The 25,520-nt window shown below is 30.4% G+C and overlaps 13 protein-coding genes across 13 annotated transcripts; 7 read left to right on the forward strand and 6 right to left on the reverse strand.

Moving 5' to 3' along the window:
- Window positions 1-720: 720 nt before the first annotated feature.
- On the forward strand, window positions 721-4,236 carry SYT1 (Arf family guanine nucleotide exchange factor SYT1; the record flags this gene model as incomplete). Its single annotated transcript, XM_003683795.1, has 1 exon — window positions 721-4,236. One exon carries the CDS (start codon window positions 721-723, stop codon window positions 4,234-4,236), a length of 3,516 nt encoding a protein of 1,171 aa, XP_003683843.1.
- A 270-nt stretch (window positions 4,237-4,506) lies between these two features.
- RDS3 (U2 snRNP complex subunit RDS3) lies at window positions 4,507-4,833 on the reverse strand (the record flags this gene model as incomplete). Its single annotated transcript, XM_003683796.1, has 1 exon — window positions 4,507-4,833. One exon carries the CDS (start codon window positions 4,831-4,833, stop codon window positions 4,507-4,509), a length of 327 nt encoding a protein of 108 aa, XP_003683844.1.
- A 250-nt stretch (window positions 4,834-5,083) lies between these two features.
- ASR1 (ubiquitin-protein ligase ASR1) lies at window positions 5,084-6,238 on the forward strand (the record flags this gene model as incomplete). The annotated part of the gene is made up of 1 exon (XM_003683797.1): window positions 5,084-6,238. The coding sequence occupies one exon, from the start codon at window positions 5,084-5,086 to the stop codon at window positions 6,236-6,238; it is 1,155 nt and encodes a 384-aa protein (XP_003683845.1).
- A 164-nt stretch (window positions 6,239-6,402) lies between these two features.
- Window positions 6,403-7,401, reverse strand: TWF1 (twinfilin TWF1; the record flags this gene model as incomplete). Its single annotated transcript, XM_003683798.1, has 1 exon — window positions 6,403-7,401. One exon carries the CDS (start codon window positions 7,399-7,401, stop codon window positions 6,403-6,405), a length of 999 nt encoding a protein of 332 aa, XP_003683846.1.
- Window positions 7,402-8,100: 699 nt separating this feature from the next.
- On the forward strand, window positions 8,101-10,554 carry NVJ2 (Nvj2p; the record flags this gene model as incomplete). The annotated part of the gene is made up of 1 exon (XM_003683799.1): window positions 8,101-10,554. The coding sequence occupies one exon, from the start codon at window positions 8,101-8,103 to the stop codon at window positions 10,552-10,554; it is 2,454 nt and encodes an 817-aa protein (XP_003683847.1).
- Window positions 10,555-10,965: 411 nt separating this feature from the next.
- CKS1 (cyclin-dependent protein kinase regulatory subunit CKS1) lies at window positions 10,966-11,334 on the reverse strand (the record flags this gene model as incomplete). Its single annotated transcript, XM_003683800.1, has 1 exon — window positions 10,966-11,334. One exon carries the CDS (start codon window positions 11,332-11,334, stop codon window positions 10,966-10,968), a length of 369 nt encoding a protein of 122 aa, XP_003683848.1.
- A 559-nt stretch (window positions 11,335-11,893) lies between these two features.
- TPHA0A03380 (uncharacterized protein) lies at window positions 11,894-14,050 on the reverse strand (the record flags this gene model as incomplete). Its single annotated transcript, XM_003683801.1, has 1 exon — window positions 11,894-14,050. One exon carries the CDS (start codon window positions 14,048-14,050, stop codon window positions 11,894-11,896), a length of 2,157 nt encoding a protein of 718 aa, XP_003683849.1.
- Window positions 14,051-14,638: 588 nt separating this feature from the next.
- On the forward strand, window positions 14,639-16,252 carry SRP54 (RNA-binding signal recognition particle subunit SRP54; the record flags this gene model as incomplete). Its single annotated transcript, XM_003683802.1, has 1 exon — window positions 14,639-16,252. One exon carries the CDS (start codon window positions 14,639-14,641, stop codon window positions 16,250-16,252), a length of 1,614 nt encoding a protein of 537 aa, XP_003683850.1.
- A 330-nt stretch (window positions 16,253-16,582) lies between these two features.
- Window positions 16,583-17,641, reverse strand: SUA7 (transcription factor TFIIB; the record flags this gene model as incomplete). The annotated part of the gene is made up of 1 exon (XM_003683803.1): window positions 16,583-17,641. One exon carries the CDS (start codon window positions 17,639-17,641, stop codon window positions 16,583-16,585), a length of 1,059 nt encoding a protein of 352 aa, XP_003683851.1.
- An 844-nt stretch (window positions 17,642-18,485) lies between these two features.
- OPY1 (Opy1p) lies at window positions 18,486-19,583 on the forward strand (the record flags this gene model as incomplete). The annotated part of the gene is made up of 1 exon (XM_003683804.1): window positions 18,486-19,583. The coding sequence occupies one exon, from the start codon at window positions 18,486-18,488 to the stop codon at window positions 19,581-19,583; it is 1,098 nt and encodes a 365-aa protein (XP_003683852.1).
- Window positions 19,584-19,977: 394 nt separating this feature from the next.
- ASA1 (Asa1p) lies at window positions 19,978-21,363 on the forward strand (the record flags this gene model as incomplete). Its single annotated transcript, XM_003683805.1, has 1 exon — window positions 19,978-21,363. The coding sequence occupies one exon, from the start codon at window positions 19,978-19,980 to the stop codon at window positions 21,361-21,363; it is 1,386 nt and encodes a 461-aa protein (XP_003683853.1).
- Window positions 21,364-21,456: 93 nt separating this feature from the next.
- Window positions 21,457-22,950, reverse strand: TPHA0A03430 (uncharacterized protein; the record flags this gene model as incomplete). Its single annotated transcript, XM_003683806.1, has 1 exon — window positions 21,457-22,950. The coding sequence occupies one exon, from the start codon at window positions 22,948-22,950 to the stop codon at window positions 21,457-21,459; it is 1,494 nt and encodes a 497-aa protein (XP_003683854.1).
- Window positions 22,951-23,778: 828 nt separating this feature from the next.
- On the forward strand, window positions 23,779-25,320 carry VMA2 (H(+)-transporting V1 sector ATPase subunit B; the record flags this gene model as incomplete). Its single annotated transcript, XM_003683807.1, has 1 exon — window positions 23,779-25,320. One exon carries the CDS (start codon window positions 23,779-23,781, stop codon window positions 25,318-25,320), a length of 1,542 nt encoding a protein of 513 aa, XP_003683855.1.
- Between the last annotated feature and the right edge of the window lie 200 nt (window positions 25,321-25,520).

Raw genomic sequence — 25,520 nt, forward strand, 5'->3', positions numbered from 1 at the left:
TATCAGACAATTCAACCATTGTAAACGCTTCCCCTTCCTAGAATTTACACTTTTAGCAACAATCACTACTACGTTATAATTAATATATACAAATATACATTATTCATTCTATGCACTAAATTTAAAATATTTATAATACTAGATGCCTTAATCATTTTAGTTAATTGATTTTTAATAATAAGAACTCATTAACCTTCTTTATTTTTTTAATTCCTTTTTTGCTGTTAGTGTAAGTCTTTCTATTGATTAATTACAGTTTCAGATTGTGAGATTTACATTTTATATACTCAAGTAATTAATTTGATTGAATTAGTTTTTACTATAGGACATCCAAATATATATATGCGTGCGTATATATGTTATATCATTACTATTGAAATCAATAGTTAGAACATACAAAAAAACACGACTGGTAGTGTTCTTGTATTTTGCTGGTCTATCATTTATAAAGAAGCATTGTGGTTCAATAACATTTTACAACTATAAAGGTTTGAAAAAATCTATATCAATATTATATTATATTGCTAATAATAACATTGTTATCAATTAATTTTTCTTTCTTTCTTTCTTTGGCATTATTGGAATTCTGAGTTAATATCATTGCTTTATTTAGCTATTCATTTCAAAGCATTACAAATATATTTGCATTTATCATTTTTTTTTGACTTCACAATTTATATCTTAATCCCTTTTTCATTTAACTATATTAACTTTACAAATATGAACAATTCGCTTGCGGCAAGGTTGAAATTAAGAATATTCAGTTCTCACTCAAATACAGGTGGGAATGAAAAGAATAGAACAACATTGAATAAGAAAAAATCCATCGAGGACGATGATGACGTTGCCATCGAATCTGGAGAGGAAGAGGATCGCCGTACTAGGCTTGATTTGAATTTACAAGACATAGGTAATTTAGAAATACGAGATATTGAAAATAATAACGATTATGATGGAACAAGTAGTGAATATTCAACTTCTTCTGAATCTGACGGAAGTATAACTATAAATCGAAATATTGTTAATACAAACACTGTGATTGAAAACAAATCAAATAATCCACATAATAATAATGGTTCAAGTAAGTCAGAATCTTTTAATCAAAGTGATTTAAGGTCTACCTCTGAGAGGACTCTTGATCCTAAAAAAATGAAACAAACGAAATTTCAAACATTAAAGAAGAAAATAAGTATTCCTGAATTGAGTTTGATATCCGGAAAGAGAAATAATAACACTGCACAGCCAATCTCGAATACTGAAGAATCTTTGAAAACACTAAAAACAAAAACATCTAATAATATTCTATCTTCCAATAACGAATATAAATATAATAGTATCGATACCCGCTCTATGTCAGAGTACACGTCCAGTGAAATAAATGATAAAAAAATACTTGTTAGTAGGACACAAATAAAAAAAAAAGCACAAGTGTTACCTGTAATGAATAGTGAGATTGACTTAGTTAGTTTTGATTTGAAAACAAGAATATCCCACAGTAGGAAAAGTTCAGAACCTTACACATCAGAAAAATTTGTAAATAATTCAGTGTCAACGAATATTGATCTTAATAGCAGCAAAACACAATTGTCAAGAAAGTCATCCTTGACTTTCCCCAAAGTGAATATAAGCAATGATCCAGACACATTAACGATTAGGAAAGTTCATTCAGATTCTATTGGTTCAGTAGCCAGCTCTGTTTATTCAAATCCTGATATTCTCACGTCAAAAAATGAGTCAAGAACTTTAATGAAAACTAGAATAGACAATAACGATAATGTAAATCCAAAAATTAATAGAGGTCGTAGTAGAACATTAGATGCCATTGAATCAAAAAAACACAGACATCCATCACCTTTTCATAGAAAAAAGAATTCGTCTAGTTCATCATTGACCGCAAGGTTAGTTAGTTCTTATTCTAACAAATTTGGACACTCTCGTTCAACAAGTGGAGGCCAAACTAGTACCCATATTGTTAATTCCAAAACTAACAATTCTTCTACTTCAAGTATCAATTCTAAGACTGACTATACTAAAACTTCTTCATCCCCAAGAGCATCACACGGATCATTACCAAGACCTAAAATAGTAAAATCTAATTCAAGTAGTTCTTCTACATCCAATTTGACAAGACGGAGAAGTAGTTCGCTAGCAAACACTATCAGCAGCATTGTAAGTTTTAGAGGCTTTTCATCATTTAACAATGTAAAACAGACAAGTAATGATGACCCTAATCAAGGTAAAACTTTATCTTTATCAGACCTACCTCCTGTACCTATTCCCAAACCGAATGAAACATACAAATCTTATTTGACAAAGATATCAAATTACCAACAACTAATTGGTGTCATACTCACAGAGGCTGACGATGAATATAAACTTAACGTTTTAGATTATTTTTTGGAAAATTGTTTTAACTTCGCAGAATTACCTGTGGATGTCGCACTGCGTGTTTTACTTATGTTTGTTGAATTACCAAAAGAAACTCAACAAATCGATAGATTACTACAGCATTTTAGTAAAGTTTATTATCAACAGCATTACAAAGATTCAATTCACACTGGTTGGAAATCTGAAAGTCAAGTATATTTTATAGTATTTTCACTATTGATATTGCATACTGATTATTATAATCCAAACAATAAGGATAAAATGACTAAGCACCAATTTATCAACTTGGTTCATGAAGATACTGAATCAAATGGTAATATAATACCAAAAGAAATTTTATCATATTTTTATGATAACATCACTTCTCAGGAATCACCAAAATTTGATTTTAGTAAAATTGGATTAGGATTCGATAATCAAGAACAGTCAATAAGCTCGAGAACTGAAAATTTCAAAAGTAACAAACAAATGTCTACCTTAGAGTTACACTTGACTAATTCTTCTCCAGCCCTTACCATCTATTCCCCTAAACTGATTCTATCAAATAGTTTATTATCTCAGTCTGCTCACTTTCCTTTTGTTCCTCCAATTATTGGAAGAAGTAATTCGTCCTCATTATCAAATTATCTCGGCTATTCATCAACATCTCAATTGGTGAATAATTCGGCCAATGCATCTAAAGATGATATTGATATATATCATCACATATATAACAATACATTATTAGATATCAATATGGAAAGTGATGTAAATAAAATGTGGGATGTCCAATGTATCAATACACCAATTTACAGAAACAATTTTGATCAGTGTTCTAAATATTTTTCAGCATTTTTAGAATTCAAGGGCGGCTATTTCAAGATCCATAGATCTCAATTTGAATCAATTGCCAATCTAAATTACGAGATAATAAATGAAACAAAAGATGACGATTGCTTATATTTGAAGATAATTCATTTAGGTGATATCCATGAATTTTCTTGCGCAAAGAAATCTTTTTTAGTTGGAAATGGTAACAAAATTTTTTGGAAGCATGAGTATGCGATTTTAACATCATATGGTTTACTAATTTTTAGTAATTTTGATTGGATACAACCTAAATTAGTTGTAGATGAAGATACTAAAATATCAAACTACATTATAGAATATCCACAAGGACCTAGTCAATTAGCTGAACCTACCATCGATACTTATGGTTTGCTAGCCATGGTTTCGATGGATGAGCTCGGACCATTAGCTTTTCAAAACTTGGTTGATAAACAAAACAAGGAAGATTCTGAGGAAAATGGAAATAATGGGTTACTACTCTCGAATCATATGGAACTAATCTGTAAAGAAGATCCTGATAAATTATTATACATACGCAGTCCAACTAAGAAATATGTTTGGAAATGTCAGTCTAAAACAGAAAGAGATGAATGGATCGACTCTATTAATGTTTCTGCTACGTTTTCTAAATGTTATGTTAAATTAAGGACCATATGCAATACCGTGATTTCACTACTTGGAACATCTGTCGAATGCCGTATTGCCAAATTAATAAAGTCCAAACAAGAAAAGATTGAAAAACTGAAAAGACTTGAATTACGACTCTCTTTTTACCGTCATGTCATTCCAATAAGTTCCAAAACTCGTAACGAATTACATGGTCAACTGTTACAGCTGGCTGTACAACTTGAATATTTAATTTATGAGATTAAAAGGAATGCTGTGTACATTGATATTGCTAAGAATGTGAATCAAAAAGATACTTTAGTATCCAGCGAAAATTTCTTAAAATTAAACGAGATTTCCCTTAGTAAATGCCCAACTGATGAGCATAATAATGTAAATGTTACTTCATCCTAAAGTATTGTCGACAGATAAATAATAGCTTAGCTCATAGCATTTGAATATAAATTTAAACTAGAGTATAACAAAAAAATCATAATATTATCTCATATACATATACATATACATATACATATACATATATATAAATTAATTCGTATAGTGATATATATTTCGAAATGCATAATTACCACTCTCAAACAGCATATTTAATACAACTGAAATTATATGTGCCAATTTTTCTAGATTAACTTCCAAGCTAGTCCCAAAACAAATCTTTCACTAATGTTATTTATTCCCTATGTTTTTATTTTCGAAATACTTGTCAACCTTATTACTACCGATATTAATAATTCTTGGACAGCCATCTCGATGTTTCTCTAATTTACAACATTCCCAACAATAATATGCCTCGCTTGTACCAGGCAAACCACATATTATACAATAAGTTTTGGTATTACCAAATGAACATTGCTCACATATTCTTACTTTACTTTTTGGTCTCACATATGAATCACAAATGGGGCATTTACCATCACATTTATCACAAACCATTCCTATATGAGTGCCTGGTTGCCTCATGCACATAACTAAATCAAATTGATGACGGGACATTACTTAAATATTTTCTGTTTTATGATGTTTAGTGGATTCCGAAGATAAGTCAAGCCTTTCTATCAAACGGATTTCTTAACTTCGACCCTCTTGGAACTTTAATAACAACTGTATGTCTATTTTCACTTTTGTTTATAAAACTACATCTTTGGTGCTCTTGCATTTTAAATATATCTTTATTTTTCAGATCATTTACAAATAGCGATGAGTTTTAAAAGACATAATTCTTACTAATCTTATTATTATTAAAATGACCGGTACTAAGCCAATCAAGCCAACCAAACTAACCATGGTAAGTAGCATTTGCGCCATCTGCTTGGATGCGATTGACAAATCTATAGCAAAATTAGAACCTTGCAATCACAAATATCATATCGATTGTATAAGAACATGGCATAATTACTCAAACGACTTAAATTGTCCAACATGTAGAATTGAAACAAATCAACTTAGTGTAAACATTTATCCTGAAATACAATCACCTCCTGTTAAAATAACTTTAAAAACAGGATTTAATATTAACAAAATTGAGGAATATTGTGAGTTAATTAGACGTCAACCAATGCATGGGACCACGGGAATACGAAGAAATGATTACCATCCCTTGCTGAATGAAGAAGAGAGTGTTATCTATGAGGCTATTTCAGATGAATTTGAAGAAAATTACGATAGTGATATGGAAAACGATTTCGATAACAGTGATTTAAGAGTTGCTGAGCTAAATGAATCTTTTGGCAATATTTTGAATATTAATGATGACAATGAAGCTAACAATAACCCAGAAGAACTGATAGGAACCTTTATAACAAAACAAAACGATTTAACGCCTTCAAAAAAACAGAAACAAATATTGCAATGCAGTATATGTGGTGAAACAAATCAAGAAATAAACATCTGCTGTCAAGTTTGTAAGATCATATACCATGACAGTTGTTTGAGATCATTGGCATTAGAGACTAATGAGCCTGCGACTTGGATGAACTGTATTCAATGCTTTGAATCAGTAACAGCATTTAAAATGCCTAAAATAAAAGATGATAACGTATTCACTTTTAATTCGGATGAAATAATGATATATAATGGGCAAATAAGAGATATAAATAGTGTATTGTCACAACAATTATATGAACAGACTAAGGTGAAATCTTTAGAGCAACTACGAATAGCAAAGACACAAATACAATCTCATGTAAGAAAAGCACTGCATGAACTGAATAAAAACGCAACTACTAGTGTTGACAAAATAGGAATAAATGATTTTACTAAGATAAATAAGAAGGTTTCAAGGGAACTATATAAAATATCTGACTATGAATACAAAAGTGATGACATAGACTACGACTCCGAAGCCATGAGATTAGTCTTGATTGAATTGGTTAATTTAGGTTATATGAATCATTTATAATAGTACATAACTAAGATATTTCAAAAAATTTATACATGCATCTTCTTTTGAAACACAAAGTTATTTTTCATTCCTCTAAAAGTTAGAAATAATCAATTTAGTATAGTTATATAATCAACAGCACCAAAATGACTATGATGAGAATCTTTTATTAAATTATATTCCTACATTCTTTTCTTTCTCGACGGACCCTTTGGTCTACTGAATTTTGTTGAAGAATTTTGAGAAGCTTTTTTCTCTTCTTCCTCTCTTGCTTCTTTCTGTTCAAAAGAGGAATTTGATATCAATGAAATTTCTAGTTCTTCAGGCTCTCCAATTTCGATAGTCTTTACTAGCTCAATTTTTTCAGTACTATTTAAGTAGTTAATAAAACCCAATCTATTTGATGCGTACAACATACGATCTTTAACTTTACTACCTGATGGGCAACAATAAATGAAATATATCAAGTCTCCATTCTTGTATAAAGTGTAACTTGGATGATCAACTGTTAACACCAACTCTTCTGGTTTTTCAATTGACAAAGTATTTAGAATTTCAACATTCTCATTGATTGTATCAATTTTGAAAGAAATAACATTATCTTTTGATAACAAATCTTTGATGGATTGGTTATTTTCAATATTTACATTAAAAGTCAATGAAGAAGCCGTACCATTGTTCTGAGATACCAATTTTTGACTTTGCATCATTCTCATTTCTCTTTGTTGCTCATTAATCATTATTCTTGATTTTTCACTTTCAGATAATACTAAATTCTTTAAAGTAGATTCCAATTCCTCATTAAACAGATCATCAGTAAATTCTGATGGTTCTGTGAACAATAGCTGTTTGTCAATTGAATTAGTGCCAATCTGTCTAACAATAGTATTTTTCGTAGACGCATATATCATCTTCAGTCTAACATGAGATTCATCCGGAACATACGAAATGAATTGATACTGATCTGGTTTTGAGCAATTGGAATCTTTAATGAAAATATAACTTGGTTCTTCAGTCAGATTAGCTTTTAACTCATCAATACTGGAATGTGTACCCTTAAATTCTACAATAGACAAATCATCGGAGATCTTACCAACAATGATAATTACGCCTTCACTAGCATCGGTAGCTAATTTATCTAATAGTGCCTTATCTGCAGTAATACCTGATTGAGTTGACATGACGGAACCTAAATCTTTTTGTGTTAATTTCACTGTATTATTTTAATTACCGGCAAAACACAAGAATATCTACCAATTAGTAACTACACATGCACACATATATATATATATATATCTTGTTTTAATCTTTTCTTATCCCCTTTGTGAATTTGAATCTTAAAGCTCTTCCTTTAAATTGAAATTTTTTTAGAAAATTTCCGCATAGAGAGATGAGTTAGAGAGAGAAGCGATGTCAATGTGGTCTTTTATTGTCTTAAAAAATTGTATATATTTAACACATATAAGAATCAAATTGCATAGTAGACCTTCAAGATCCATGGGAAGTCAAACGCTATGTTATAATAATTATACTCACTTATCTTAATGTATATGGATTGAACTACTATATAATTTTAGACCTTTAAAATTTATCATTGATGACCTCCATCACCACATATCCACATGTTGCGTAACAATGTACTGGTATTACCCGGAAAATGGTTTCTTTCTTGATACTAAGCGCCAAGAATGACATTCTTTAATATCAAATATATTGATTAACTGAGACTAATATATTTAAAAGATGGTAATTTAATAGTTTAACAATCCAAGAACGTCAACAAACAAGTTTCATCAATTATTAATTATAATTTTACTAATGCTTAAATGGGATTCAATTGAATTTTATATAACTGCAAAGTACTGAAAAAAACTTCCAATATGGTTGGCCTTAAGGAATTTATTTTCATTTACTTGTTAGGTGGCATTACATTTATTCCATTATCAATTTTTGTGATACTTAAACTGAATAAGGTTGACAAGAAAAAGCTAGTTAATGATAATGGTGATGATAATAGTTTATTGACGGCCAAGAAAGTTGATCCGCATTTCAAATTGGGAAAAATTTTAGAGGATGAAGGTGTTAATGTTTATAAGAAAGGTTGGATTACTGTCACTAAAAAATATTATTATCATTTCTCTGAGATTCCAAGTTTAAATATTGATTTGAATAATAAAGAATCTCCACAATATTTTGAAAGATCTCAATTGAAGAAAAAACATAATTTCTTTGCTGTTTTGAAACATGGTAATTTATTCCTATATAAGAAGGATGACGCCAATAGTGATTTAGTCTATGCTATATCTTTGAAGAATAATTTTTTAACTATCTGGCCAAGAAATCCAAACAAAGAAGTTGTAGATGGCTCTTTATTTACCAAGAGAACATGTATCGCCATTCTTCAAGATTCGCTGGTTGAATACGATTTAAATAATGATTCAATCAAACTTGATGAAGGGACAATTAATAAAAACAATTTTATTTATAATAATAATACCAATGAAACTAATAATAGTATTATTCCAACCTCTCCATCTGTGAATTCATCAATGAATCAACATACAAATTCAACCCCATCAACATATTACTTGTATTTCAATAATAATATGGATAAAGAAGATTGGTATTTCCAATTAATTAATGCTTCAAAAACTAGTATAAAGAATATATCACATCTTTCAAAACTAGACCCATCACTGTCCGCAAATACAGCCCATTTGAACACTCATGACACTTTATTATTGATCCAGAACTTAAATTCAACTGAAGGTCAAATACATTCTCAATGGTTTAACGCCTTAATTGGTCGTTTATTTCTTTCTTTGCAACAAACTGATTCTTTAAATACTGCTATTTACAATTCTGTCTGTAAAAAATTGAGTAAGATCAACAAACCAGGTTTCCTAGATGATCTAATTGTGGAAAAAGTAGATGTTGGTAATTCAGCTCCATTGATTACCAACCCTAAATTGGCAGCATTATCTCCAGATGGTTCAACCAAGATAACATGTAACTTACTTTATACGGGTAATTTGTCTCTTAATATCGCAACTAAAGTTCAAATCAATTTAGGTTCTAGATTTACACAAAGAGAAGTTTCAATTCAACTAGCCATAAAAGTTAAGGAAATTTCTGGCCCTATGATACTAATAATAAAACCACCCCCATCAAACAGAATATGGTATGCTTTCGAATCAAATCCAAAGTTGGACTTTGATATTGAACCAATCGTTAGTTCTTCTAAACTATCATACAATGTAATAATAAATGCCATTAAAAACAAGCTAATAGAAGGTATTCAGGAATCATTAGTTTTCCCATTTATGGATGATTTAGTCTTTTTTCCAACTACTGATGAAATTTACAGAGGTGGTATTTGGAACAAAAATGAAAACAGAGATGATTCCGTAACAACTATTCAGACAATTAATAATAATATAGAAGACAACAAATCTAAATCAACAACGAATAACACTGTCTCAAATATTGATGATAATTTAAATGATGATATAAACTCCATCAGTAGCTCGTTCGATAATCAGAGTACCAAAACTGGAAATATAAAACAGAGAACTTTACAAAAGGTAGGAAATTTAAAGGATACCATTCAATATAGAAAAAGCAAGGGCAGTTTTGCATTGCCATCAGGGAAGGATGACAATAATGATGCTGCATCAATAAGCTCAGCCAATACCTGTGATGAAAATGGTACTACAAAAAAATATTTTAAAAATTCTATCAAGAAGATTAACAAATGGTATAAGGATACTATTAATAACAATGAAGAAGATGAAAATTCTTTATCATCTGTTGAAAACGCAAACGACTTAAAAAATGAAAAACAGATGCAAACTAATGAAGATATTACTAACAGAGTAACTGCCGCAGTTACACCTGAAGCAACAAAACCTAAACCATCAAACCGTGACTCAGCAAATCAGGAGCCCACACTCTATAAAAATGAAAGTATCAATTCTTTAACAAAAGAGGAATTACCAGACATTTTAGTAAAAGAAGGTCCACCTGAAACTTTACCTGCTACTCCAATAATGATATCCAATAGAAGAAGACCGGTTCCGAAAATTCCTGTTAGCATAAATACTACAATGCAAGATTCTAATACTGTTGACAATAATCAGCAACAGACACCAACATCTCCAATCTCCAATATGTTTGTCAATTATGCAAGGACAAGATCTTTATCTTCTACATCAAATGATTTTAATAATATCAGAAAAGCAAGTTACTCAAAGATTAGTAATCCAAATATCATAAGAGAGACTGACATCGATTCTTTCCCTAATGAAACAAGTAATCCAAACGATACTAATTAATTCACCTTATTACTATTTTATTGATATACTTTTGACGTTAATTTTGAAATAAGTATGCTGATTATTATTTTAGCAACGTGAACTTTGGTTAACTATACGTTACTGATGAGTTTGTAATACAATATGAGTTTAGAAAAGAAGAATATATCACTTTTTATTTAAGCATTAAATCCTTTAATCTGGGAGATGTGATGCAATTGAGTTTTGTAAAACTTCTGTTGCACATAAATCGGTAAAAAGTAGTTTCATTATATAAATATATGAAGTACAAAATAATGATAAAAAAAATTTAATGCTTATACTATATAGTTTAATATAATTTGATGTAGCTGTCCAAATATATTTATGAAAACTAAAAATTGATCAAAGTTGAAGGATACTATTACCAAACAATATTTAATTTCATTGAACTCATTGTTGTTGAGATTGCTGAGCAGCAGCAGCCCTTAGTTCAGCTTCATAGTTGATTGGTCTTTTGAATAACAAAATATGTGGCTCTGGAGCATGACATTCAAAATGAACCCAACCTAAAGATTGTGTGATACCAAGCCCTCTCCATTCATCTTCTGTTAAAATACGTAACGTACCAGTTTCAGAATTGAAATAGTCTGATGGGATAACTTTTAGCATGGCTTTCGGTAGCATGACATGTCTATATTCGTGTGTATCATCTGAGTAACGTGGAGAATAATGGATATTTTCCTGGAATTCTAGGCAACGTGCTCTTTCCTGATCTGTAAGCTTTCTTCCTTGGAATGTATGATGTTGATGTGGATACATATTCAATTGGTAATTATAATTGATCTCTTTTTGATGGGATATCTGATGTGTATTTTATTTCTTTGTGAGTTATGTTAAACTTCAGTTTATGCATCAACAAATAATAAGTAAAACTTAAACAATGTGTTGACAAAATTGAAGATCTAGTAATTATATATGCAATTAATTCAAATATAGGTATTACATTAAAAACACATGCATGAATCTTTAAAATTATATCTTCAAGTTCAAATTTTTGCAATTATGTTTTCACTTGTTCTTCTATCCAGTCCAATTTAGACGCGCTACAGAATATGATCCTTGTAGAGAGAGATAAAGCACAGTTCTATGGACTTGACATTTTTATAGATTTATATCTATTCATATATAAATATGTATAAATAAGTATGCATTGTGGGTAATTCAATTGCTGATATTAAATAATAGTTATCAGTGATTAACAATTACAACTTGCTAATTATGTATGCATTAGGTATAATGTTCAATATTATTTATTTTTTATAAATAAGGGTGTACGTGTAAGAACGCTTTTAATATCATTAGACTGTATACAGAATGTTTACCATGGGTTCGATTCAAATTCATTATTATTGTGATTCCATGTATTATTTCCAGGTGGTGGTGCAGTTATTTTATTCGAGTCAGGCTCTGTAACACCCCAGTGAAAGTCATCAACACTAGATTCTTGATCTTCATCACTAGCTCTAGTGTTGCTTTCTCTATCATTCTTATAATCTTTATTATCATTATCATTATTATCTTCATCTTCACTTTCATCATCATTATCATCACTTTCTACTTTATTATGTAATTCTGCATATTCTTCTGCTTCTCTACGGGCTTTAAAATTGTCATCATGAATTTCATATGCTGCATCTTCAACATCATCGGGAATGAATGGTTGATATGACCTTTTATCCTCTACGTTGTTATATGAGTCAATTAGTTCCGCAATAGTTGGTAAGACCAAGAAAGTGTTTAGTTTTTCTATAGTCTCTAAATCATTTTTATGATTCGGTAATTTGGTTAAAGTTGATAGTTTTTTTTTCAGTACTGATTTGAATTTATGTTCATCAATTTCGTAGCTATAATGTTCTATAGATTTTAGTAATTGTATGGGAGTTAACCTGTCAACAAGAGCCATCGTTGCATCCAATGCTTCTTCTGTATCTAATGTTGTGGCAACCTGTAACCATTGTAGTAATTGATATACTGGTTCCAGATGAATTTTCGATATACGATGGAATGATTGATAGTAAAACAAAGAATTATTTGTGTCATATACCCAAGTACTTTTATTCTTTCCCTTTAATTCATCCTTTATTATTGGTTTATATGTTGCAATGTTTCTCAATGTTGGTATATTCAAATTAATATCAGCTACATCCTTTACTAGAGTGTAAGGAAATAGTTGCCACATAAAATCATCTATCATAGCCGGTTTTTGAACTTCAAGATCATTATTTTTAATCCATGTATTAACAGTATCCAAGTTCAATCTAATTTGGATTGCATGTGCCCTAGAAAGTGATTTTTTACTCCTATCTTTTATAATTCTATTGAAAAGGTTTGTCGAAAACCATTGAACTGCCATAGACATACATTGTTGTTGGTACAATGGATGGACTTTATGTAAATCCAACACATAAACCAAAGCACCAAATATTTGAACCAATTTGATTGGAGAGGGTTTCATTTGTTCTTCTAAAGATGGCGGGAATAAATGTTTTAAGATTTCATGATCATAATAAATTGAGTCAGTTTCTTCATTTTTTTTATCAATCTCTTGTTTTGCTGCTTTAGCTTGTCTTCTCTTCTTAAAAAAATTCCAATCACTTTTATATAATTTTTGTTTGACATCGTGGATTGTTGTATATTCTAAAATCGTAGAGTCAATTAAATCCGATAGTCTTGCGTTTATAGAGGCAACCAGTTGAATCATGATGGAATGTAAAGCGTCTATCATCTCCTGTAAAATACTTGGGTATCTTTTGTAAAAAGACTCATCTTTATAAAAATAATAATTCAAAAACGTCAATGTGGCAAACCAATAAGACTGTCCCACTATATCACCGGGTTTACTTTTAGTAGAATTTGCATTTTTCCTTGTGCTTATTGGAGTTGCGTTTTTTTCATCAGGAATATTTAAATTGTCTTCTGAATTACCGGCTACAGTCTCATCAGTATTAATTTGAGTTTCCTCACTTGTTATCTCATCAGTGTTCACAGCTGATAATATTTTTGCTATTGATAGCGTAACTAAAGTTTTCACTAGAGAAGGAGAATTTTTCTTATGATCTGCATATCTAATCAATTGAAATAAAAACCCAGCTGGGTAGGTTGTAACATGAGGATACTTGTTTGGTAAATTAATTAATAATTTCAGCAATTTTGGAATATCGTATTCTTCAAACTCCAAATACTGGTACTTGATCAGCTTATCATAATCGAAATTCGAATCGTCATCATTTGAAATGACATTACCGCTACTTCCTTTATTAATACTATGTGACATGTCATCTTTACTATATGTGGAATCAGTACCAAAAAATAGAGATTGATCTTTTTTATTCTCTAATCCATCAAATGTATCCGATTCGCCGACATTCAATCCTAAATTTGCGATTTTCAAATCTATATCAGGCATATCTGAATCATCGTTACCAGCAGAAATATTCCCACCAGTATGAGCAGAACCACCCCAAATATCGGCCATTTCTGTAGATATTTAATTTTGATCTGTTCTTTTCTTCTTAATATCTTGGTATATGACAGAAAACAAAGAAAACAACAACGAGAATTAATTCACGAATTGTCCTTTAAATACGATCTTACAATTGACTTTGATACCTTTACTACTTATTATAAATAACCTTCTTAAAGAGAATGACTTAATCTAATGTTTTAAACAAGTTGACGTTTAACATAAATTTTGTATTTATATTTCTCAATCGTACAAAATGCCCTTATTGGATTTAGTTTTTACTATATGCACACCCATACACCTTAACAACTCACTAATTGAAAAATTAATAATTTGAACCTCAGAGTATGAGAAGTTGTAATTCAACATCAATCAATTAAAGGAATAGTATAAAAGTTGTATATTGACTTATAAGACATGTAAGACTAACTATTATCTGTTTCTAGTACCTTACGATCTCTTTCCAAGCTCCTAATCTTTGAATTTAAAGAATCCAAACCATTTTGAGAGGAAAAAATTACGTCTGCCTATCTGAGATTTTTTTAAAAGGCTTGATATATTTAAACTGATTCTAAAGATATAGGTTGAATATTACACAGTATGGTTTTAGCTGATTTAGGTAAACGTATCAATGGTGCGGTGAACAGTGCACTATCTAATACACAGGATGATTATGTGACGTCTGTTGATAATATGTTGAAGATGATTTGTACAGCATTGTTAGAGTCCGATGTTAATATTCAATTGGTTTCCAAACTAAGAAGTAACATTAAATCTACTTTAATGGATGCTTTAAAGACTGGTGGATCCAAGTCTACCAGTAATGCGCAGACAAAGAAGTTGATTCAAAAAAGTGTGTTTGACGAATTATGTAATTTAGTTGATTTTGAGAATAATGACAATGTATTTCTACCAAAGAAGAAGAAAACAAATGTTATTATGTTTGTTGGTTTACAAGGTTCCGGTAAAACTACATCATGTACTAAGTTGGCTGTTTACTATCAAAAAAGAGGTTTCAAAGTTGGTTTAGTCTGTGCCGATACTTTCCGTGCCGGTGCTTTTGATCAATTGAAACAAAATGCAATTAAAGCTCACATTCCATTTTATGGTTCCTATTCTGAAGCAAATCCAGTTAAAGTTGCTGGTGAAGGTATTGAAAAGTTCAAAAAGGAAAAATTTGAAGTCATTATCGTCGATACTTCCGGTAGACATCGTCAAGAAGAGGCCTTGTTTCAAGAAATGGTTGAAATATCCAATGTTGTTAAGCCAAACCAAACCATTATGGTTTTAGATGCTTCTATTGGTCAAGCTGCCGAACAACAGTCTAAAGCATTTAAAGAATCTGCAGATTTTGGTGCTATAATTTTAACTAAAATGGATGGCCACGCTAGAGGCGGTGGTGCTATTTCTGCAGTTGCTGCTACTAATACACCAATAATTTTCATCGGTACTGGTGAGCATATACACGATTTAGAAAGATTTTCTCCAAAATCTTTTGTATCAAAATTATTAGGCATAGGTGACATTGAAGGTTTATTGGAACAATTCCAAACTGTCTCCAACTCAGAAGACACAAAAGCCACGATGGAGAATATCCAACAAGGTAAGTTCACACTATTAGACTTCAAGAAACAGATGCAGACCATTATGAAGATGGGCCCACTATCAAATATTACTCAAATGATTCCTGGTATGAGCAATATAATGAATCAAGTTGGTGAAGAAGAGACTTCAAAAAAGATGAAAAAAATGATATACGTTTTAGACTCAATGACCAAAGAAGAATTAGGATCTGATGGCAGATTATTTATTGACGAACCAAGCCGAATGGTAAGAGTAGCAAGAGGTTCAGGTACTTCTGTTTTTGAAGTTGAAATGATTTTAATTCAGCAACAAATGATGGCAAGAATGGCTCAATCAACAAAAGCTGCTCAACAGGGTGCAGGTGGTATGCCGGGTATGCCAGGTATGCCAGGTATGCCAAATATGCCAGGTATGCCTAACATCTCTCCTCAAATGATGCAACAAGCTCAACAAAAATTACAGCAAAACCCTGGTTTAATGCAAAACATGATGAATATGTTTAGTGGCAGTGGAAATGGTGGGCTTCCAGGTATAGGTGCAGGTGGTATGCCAGATATGAATGAAATGATGAAGATGATGCAAGATCCGCAAATGCAACAAATGGCAAGACAGTTTGGCATGGGTGCATAAATACGGTACTACTTCTAAGAAGAAAATTCAATTTTAAATATAATATCATGATAAAATTTCAAATTATATAGTTCATATAAACAGCATAGTAGCGAACTCATCAAGTACATATGTTATATTGTATATTAATTAGCAAATACCAAAAACAGAGCATATTTTCCAATAGTTTTTTATTTTATCTTAGTTTTATGCGACTAATTGTTATTATCATTCCAATTATGATACGAAAAATAGTCCCTTTTTTAATTTATAATATATAATAGATATCAATTTACTTTTATTTACTATGTTAATTTATTGTGATTAAATCACATTTTATGCTAATATTTTTTACTTTTCTTTTTTAATGTTTCTGTCCTTTTCAGCCTTTGGCAAGTCTTCTAAGATTACTGTTCCATTTGCTATTAATTGTGGATCGACTAACTTCGCTCTGTGTTCATATAATATTTTATAGCCCGATTTAATAGTACCTTCTGTTACTTGAAGAATTTGACCTACCCTTGCTGCAGTAATTGGTATTTTAAACAACAAGATATTTAAATAAATAGAAACAACAGCAATAGTAATTGGCGATTTACCTGCGATTTCTTCAATTTCTTTACATTTGGCTGCTGTGTATTCTGCAGAAGTCGTAACTTGCATTGGTAAACCCAAATGAGAACAAAATCTTGGTATATATGTCAAATTCTGTGCACCACTCATGTTATCAGTATCAATTTTAATAAAACCATCTGCTGATTTCTCTCTTAATATACCCTTCATTATAGCCAAGGTTTTACCAAATTCTTTTGTTTTAACATGAATAATAGATTGAATTTCTTTAAAGGTCCTTGCCACCGAAGCTCTTCTACAACCAATTAAGATGGATGCAGCCATCACACTTTCAGAAGACTTACCTCTAAGAGATTTTTCATCATGACATAGTTTGTAAGCTTCTTTAGCACAATCTTTAACGATCTTTGGTAATTCAGCGGCATCACATAACATTGTAATTTTTGCAAAAGCTGCCTGAACTTCATGATCCTTTTTATCCATAACATTCTTACCTTGTGCTCTATTCAACTCTTTTGTAAATCTCATATCTGTACTCTCACCTTGACCAATTCTGGTAGATAAGTTATTACCGTCCAATAATGGATTAGCGGCTTCACCCACACGACTTGGATCATCACCATTTTGATCATCATTGGAAAATGTTCTCCATTCAGATCTTGTATCAACCAGTTTATCAGATAACACCAACCCACACAATGCACAGACAACATCACCCTCACTAAATCTTTCAACAACCTTTGGAGGATAAACTTTACATTCGGGACATGTCAACACAATATTTAAATTTGGACCTCTTCTTTGCTTCTGAGGAATAGCCGCTGATACTTGTGACATTTTTTCAACTAAACACGAATCCTAAAGTTTCTGTATATCTGCACAATGACCAATATATAACCTACTACTAATCCAATGAGAGAGAGAGAGTATAATGACAATCAACACACTCAATGAAAATGAACTGTTTAACTTGCTGAATAATGTTAAATCGACTTCTTTAACCGAATAGAAACACAATATAAACGAAAATAGAAAACAGATAGTAATTATACTAGCAAAATGGAACTGATCGGGCAATATATGATGATACGTATACCTCCTTTGCAATTGCTGTAAGCTTTATTTATTGCATTTCAAATTAATTATATATTTTAAATTACTAATTTAAATAGTATTCCTTATATATAAATTTTTTATCTCGTTCCTTCTCTTTTTTTTTTAACGGATGCTCTTACAAGTTCGGGTAAGTAGGATTAGATTGAATATCAATTTTAAAGGAAAGGAAAGGAAAGGAATATATGATACTCAGAATATGTATATTTTAGAAAAGGTTATTTATTCTTTGATATTTAATAAACTGACTAATTACAGTCATTTGGTAATATATTGACAACATATTGATAATATGTTGAATGCGTATTAAGACTTTTTCAATTGCAAGTGGGGACAAGAAATTGGTGACTTGACATTACTGAGAAACATAGTTTTATTTTTTACTTATATTAAATTACTCCCGCTATATTATAAATATTGATTTACTTTTGAAATAAGCTATAACTTTTTCTAGAAAAACAGATCACTTATAAAAATAAGCAAATAAATGCGTCATTGAATTTAGAATTACTTTATATTTATTTATTTTGATCCAAAGGAGAACAAAAATTTTAAGATTTTTAGAGAAATGATCCATGTACATAAGTTATACACGTCGAACGCAAACAACAAGTTAAATAAGACGATTAGTATTGGAACTGTTAATGACACAGTTAGTAAAGTACAGAAGGTCAAAACTACTAAAAGTGATTTTTTAGATCCTCATGAAATTTTAATTGGTTCTTATTTAAAGAAAAAATCTGCTTTGAATAAACATATCCATGCAAATCCAAACTTTAATAAGAAACATTCAAATGATAATGATCATATGAAGTTGAAATGGTTGAGATATCATGAACATGTATATTGGTGTGTGTTAAGAAGAAACCAATTTAGTTATTATAAAACCGAAGATGAAAAGGAAGCAGTAGCTGTAATACCCAGAGAAAATATATTGAACTATAAGATTTCGTATAATAATATTAGCAATTCACATTCTTATATTTTATTTCTATACACAAAAGATAAAACTTATACTTTCAAGTTTTTGAGTGTTAATTCGGATGATTCGTCTATTGTTAATAAATGGGCTTTAGCCCTAGATCAGTTTTTAAATAACACGGTTTCTGAAAATGAAGAACTTTCTAATGAATATGGGACTATTGCTCAAACTACCTCTAACGAACCTGAAATTGAAGAAGAAGAACATGATGATGAATATAATGATATTGTAACAATAAATAACAAAACAACATGTAAAAATAACGATGGGACTAATGAAGGTTTACCAATAATGAAAAATACTAATACTCAATTTGAATCTGATCCTGATAAATCTTTTTTTGAGACTTTCGATCCAAATAATAAATCACATATCATATTTACAACATTATTATATGTTCATGTAAAAAGTAGATTTAATAGGACAAAATGGAAACATTTGAAATGTGAATTAACTAACCAGTTTTTAAACATTTATTCAGTTAAGACGAATAAATTAAAGAAATCATTTGATTTAGATTCCGTTATAGATTGCATTGAAATTGATAATGATCGATTTTTATTTGCATTGATCACATCCGATGAACGAATTGAATTCAAAGCATTGAATGATGAAGAAATGATCGAATGGATAATTAATTTCAAAAGTACTGTATTAATTAGAACAAAATACAAACAACATTAAAGAAATACATGAACAATTAAAATTCTGGAAGTGATGATAATGAAAAAAACGAAGACATATAATCTTTTATGTAGTTTAGGTAATAAATAATGAATTATGAAAATAATTTTTTTTAAAATTTAATATTTAATAACGATCTTTAAATAAACAACAATATATATTTAAGTTTTCCTTGAAATGTCATTGTCCTTGTTATCAAGCTATTCCAAGGACTCAGGCAATGAGATTAAAAGCGCTTTACTAAATTATTAATTCGAATATATCAAAAATAACTAAACATGTATAAAAGAACAGTTAAGGTTATGCTAAACATTAATAACCACAATAGACATATTATTCAATTTGGAATAAACAATACTATTATGAATTAAAAAGTGAACGATATTAGAGAATAATGAACAATGTCCGTCTACCTGACTATACACTTAGATTACATAATAGTGAAATTACAAGTTTAGTAATTATCAGTGATTTTGAAAACTTTAATACGCCAATACTGTTGTCATCAGATATAGAAGGAAAAATTATATTTTGGGATTTAATTACAAGAAGACCTGTTTTTATTCATATAATTGAAAAATCTCCACATATAGTTTCAGTTGAATATATCACTAATGATAAATTATATGCAGTTCTTTCCAAAGATCATAAATTTAGGATATTTAGATTGACTGAAAATGATAAAATTTCTTTTGAAAATGAATATAAATATTCATTCAATGTTGCTTTTGAATCCCCTGTTAATACATTAAATTTTGCCAATTTTGCAATTCAAAAACTTAATAAAGAGGAAAGTAAATTTAGGCTAATTTGTTGCAATACACAAGATGCAGAAGGCATTGACATTTATGACTTTAAATTAGATGAAATAAATTCATTAAAACGTATCAAAAAAAATTTAAATTTTTACGATATTGTAAACATTTCGATTAATGACTCTGAATTGTTTAAATTTGATAAATTAGGGGTTGTTATGAAATTCATTCAGTTTCAAGATGACATTGTAATTGTTGGTTATGAAAGTGGATTTATCATTGGGTTTAGGATTCATGAGAATGTTCAATTACTTAGTGGGCCATCAGCAAGTGTGAAGACCTCTTCATTATCTGAAATCCTAAGTGAAAAAAGTAGAGATGAAAACACTGTAATTGCAAATATTGTTGAAATTGTTTATATATCAAAAATACATTACCCAAATCCTGTGTTAAACATGACTTTAGATACCAATAAGACGGAGGGACTAACATTTTATAGCTCATCTGTGGATAACAAAATTGGAATTCATGATATTAATTTGAAAAATGAAGGTAATACTAGTTTTGATCATGCTGACTTCCACATAAGCGCTAATAACTCCACTGCTGTAAGAAAAGATATTTCTATAGGATTAAAAAATATAGATACAGAATACGAGAAGATTGGACTAATAGAGAAGAGTAGAGGTAAATTTATATTAGGAACTTGGAGAGGCACGACTTGCATACTTGATAACGAATTTAAATTAACTGAAAAAATTCTACGAACTAAGAGCAATATGCTAGTAAACGAATCTGCTGTAGGAGATATTCAAAATACTGCCAGGGAAGAGAAAAAGATATATAAGGTAACTTCAGTAGGTTACTTTGAATGCTCTGAATCTCTTAATGGAGATGCAACATCTACGAAATTAATCAATCAATCAAGAAATATAGGCAGCCAAAGGAGACTTAATGCATTTTTGCAATCATTTTGGGTATTTGTCGGATATAATGACGGTTGTATCACTATTCATAAAAATTAATATTACAAAGTACCCATTCATTATCATAAATATATAAACAATCTATCTATATAATTAATATTAAAATTAATTTCTCATAAAAAAATCATAGTATTACCTGCTCAAAAAGCTCATTAGTGTAGTTCCAGAATCATGTTCTTTATGTTGCACATTGTTATTTATCAATCTATCCTTTTCTACAATATCTCTTATTAACATGCTCAGTGCCACATCAACATTGCAATCATCCATAGTGTCAACTGCTACAAAGCCACATTTCCATTTTGTAGCCAAAGTACGACCCCATTCTATCAATACAGGACTGGCTAATTGATCATTTAGATGTGTACATACAATTATAACAGGCGGTGGAGCATCCGGAGAGGAAGGTTCAATTTCAATAGATGGAAGTTCAGTTTTAAATTCCCTTAATTGTTGTAATTTTTCCGTTCTTTCTTTTTCTGTTTTCCACATATTTTTTAAACTATAACCCAAGGAATAGACATCTTGTTCTTTACCCTTTTCCCAACCTCTTTGATAAGTTCTAAATTCTGCCCATGCATCTAACATCGATGACCTAATTACATCTAACAATGAAAAACCGCCATCTGTTTTTCTTGTAAATGTTGACCATGATTGATATTTATCATATTCATCACTATTATTTTTATTTTTGTTTTGTGAATCACTATAAGAATTCTTCACCTGTGCATCTTTACAGTTTGTGCTATTATTCATATACGTAGGTGGTTCTATATTATGAGATAATTCGGGGACAGCACTATACGTAAAAATATAACCATCAATTTTACCATTCAATTCTGCAGCACCAGATGCCACCAGAAGTGAAGTTGTAGAGACTGCTCTTCTTGGTTCATCAGCAAGACCATGAAGAATATTTTTACCTAAATTTCTGAATAATGAAACTTCCAAAAATGGAACGACCATTTCAGGTTTGAATCCTGGTGTGTCAATTATATCAATTAAAATTGGAGTATAATCAGGAGGTACATAATTTCCTGGAATTTTTACTGATGCTTCAACTTCTTTAACTCTTTCAATATTATTTAAATTCCTTTTTGTGTACTTATATTTATTTTTAACTGTACTAAAATATTTCGCATTTATATCCTTGTTGTTTATCGAAGGACCATTATTATTATTACCAGATGCATTTTTATCTAAAATTGATTTTTTTTCTGTAATATATTTATAATATTTAGTATCTTGTTCAACGATATCAATTGTCCTTGAATTATTACTTGATTTTGATTTATTTTGATTCTTAACGTTATTGAAATCGTTTATAAATGATTGAAACGTTAATGGGGATAATAGAACATAAGGAGAAAGTTGTGGAGATTTAAAAATCGGTTCAATAGTCTGCGAGTTCGGAGTTCTCATCAATAACCGTTCATGATTCTGTGAATCTAATAAAGTCTTTGATAATTTGGAATGCGGAATGTAATCAAATAGCCAATTATTCTGATTTCTGGTTGGATAATGAGCTTCATGCACCATATTGACCGTTAGCCTAGAAATAAACGATGTTTTACCAGTTGAGTCTCCACCCAACACAGCAATTCTAACCGGGGACTGATCTGTCATGCTGTTTATTGTTTTTATTTGCTTGACCGGATATTCTCTCTAATGTTAAAACCAATCGAGAGCCCAAATTTGCATGTTCCAATTAAATCTAGAGTAAGTAAACACAATGAAGGTTTCCAACACTCTATTGCAATTACAAACTAACCCTTTAACATATTAAAAAGGATGAATACACAAGAAATCCACATACATGCGCACAGAGTAACAATATCACCCAATTATATAAACATATAGATATTCCTTCTAATGTCTAATGTAATTATTTAAAGCTGTTTCTGATGCTTTAAACATTCTTCTCTGATGATTTTATTTCAAATTCGAAATCTTCAAATTTCAATTTTAATAAAAATGTCACATGACTGAACTGAGTCCCCCATATCACACACATTGTCACGTACAAAGTGATCATGAATATAACAGTTGCAACCAAAATTGATGAAAAATACATACTTTTTAAAGTACCGAACAAGTTTAAAGTATAAGTAATGTAATTCAGAGTATAATTATAATTAAGTTACTTATCAATGTGAAGAATAGATTAAAATTTGCATCTGATTCGGAATTAAAGCAATTATTTACCTTTATTAGAAGCCACCTTTAATTTTCTTTTTTTCTATTCATTTTATTTTTGGAAGCTTTTAGATATCTAAACATATACATATAAAATATATTAAATTGAATACTCTAGTTGAGATTTATTAAGTGAAGTACATTAAGAAGAAGGAGTCACTGATTTGCAATTGATTAAAGAGTGAGATAATAATAATATAAAGCCAGAAAAAGCAACATACACTAATTCTCATTTTCTTCTTACAAACACAAGCAACAATGGTTTTATCCGACAAAGAGTTATTTGAATTAAACAAAAGGGCTGTCACTGAAGGTTTCAAGGTTAAACCAAGACTGAATTATAATACTGTTAGTGGTGTCAATGGTCCTTTAGTTATCTTGGAAAAAGTCAAGTTTCCAAGATATAATGAAATTGTTAATTTAACTTTACCAGATGGTACTGTTAGACAAGGTCAAGTTTTAGAAGTTAGAGGTGACAGAGCTATTGTTCAAGTTTTCGAAGGTACTTCCGGTATTGATGTTAAGAAGACTACTGTTGAATTCACTGGTGAGAATTTAAAGATTCCAGTTTCTGAAGATGCCTTAGGTAGAATTTTTAACGGTTCTGGTAAAGCAATTGATAATGGTCCAAAAGTTTTCGCTGAAGACTATTTAGATATCAATGGTTCTCCAATTAATCCATATGCTCGTATCTATCCTGAAGAGATGATCTCCACTGGTGTTTCCACCATTGATACCATGAATTCTATTGCTCGTGGTCAAAAAATCCCTATTTTTTCTGCATCGGGTTTACCACATAATGAAATTGCTGCACAAATTTGTAGACAAGCCGGTTTAGTTAGACCAACTAAGGATGTCCATGATGGTCATGAAGAAAATTTCTCAATTGTTTTCGCTGCTATGGGTGTTAACTTGGAAACTGCTAGATTTTTCAAGCAAGATTTCGAGGAAAATGGTTCGTTAGAGAGAACATCTTTATTCTTGAATTTAGCTAACGATCCTACTATTGAAAGAATTATTACACCAAGATTAGCCTTAACAACTGCCGAATACTTGGCTTACCAAACCGAAAGACATGTATTAACAATTTTAACCGATATGTCATCATATGCTGATGCTTTAAGAGAAGTTTCTGCTGCTAGAGAGGAAGTTCCAGGTAGAAGAGGTTACCCAGGTTACATGTACACTGATTTATCCACCATTTATGAAAGAGCTGGTAGAGTTGAAGGTCGTAACGGCTCTATTACGCAAATCCCAATTCTAACCATGCCAAATGATGATATCACACATCCAATTCCAGATTTGACCGGGTATATTACTGAAGGTCAAATTTTTGTTGACAGACAATTATACAATAAGGGTATTTATCCACCAATCAATGTTTTGCCATCACTAAGTAGATTAATGAAGAGTGCCATTGGTGAAGGTATGACTAGAAAGGATCATGGTGATGTTTCCAATCAATTATATGCTAAATATGCTATTGGTAGAGATGCCGCTGCTATGAAGGCAGTTGTCGGTGAAGAGGCATTATCGATGGAAGATAAGTTATCATTAGAGTTTTTGGAAAAATTCGAAAAGACTTTTGTTTCCCAAGGTTCATATGAAAATAGAACCATTTTTGAAAGTTTGGATCAAGCATGGAGTTTATTGAGAATATATCCAAAGGAAATGCTAAACAGAATTTCACCAAAGATTTTAGATGAATTTTATGATAGATCAAGAGATGAAGAAGAAGAAAAAGAGGAAGCCCAAGACCCAGATGTTCGTCCAACCCAAACCGAAGAATCTTTAATTTAGAACAACGCTAACGTCATATATATATACGAAGTAGATAAATATTTAAAGAAACGTAAACTTTAAGCAGTAATATATTTTTTCCCACATAACAATAACAAAAGAAAAGGTACAAATTGAAAATTAATTTTATTAGTTATTACAATTATGTTGAATATTTATACAATTTTATATTTTATTTGAATTATACCGTGCATTGGGGT

This window comes from Tetrapisispora phaffii, chromosome 1 (genome assembly GCF_000236905.1).
Source record: "Tetrapisispora phaffii CBS 4417 chromosome 1, complete genome".
NCBI classification, from domain to species: domain Eukaryota; kingdom Fungi; phylum Ascomycota; class Saccharomycetes; order Saccharomycetales; family Saccharomycetaceae; genus Tetrapisispora; species Tetrapisispora phaffii.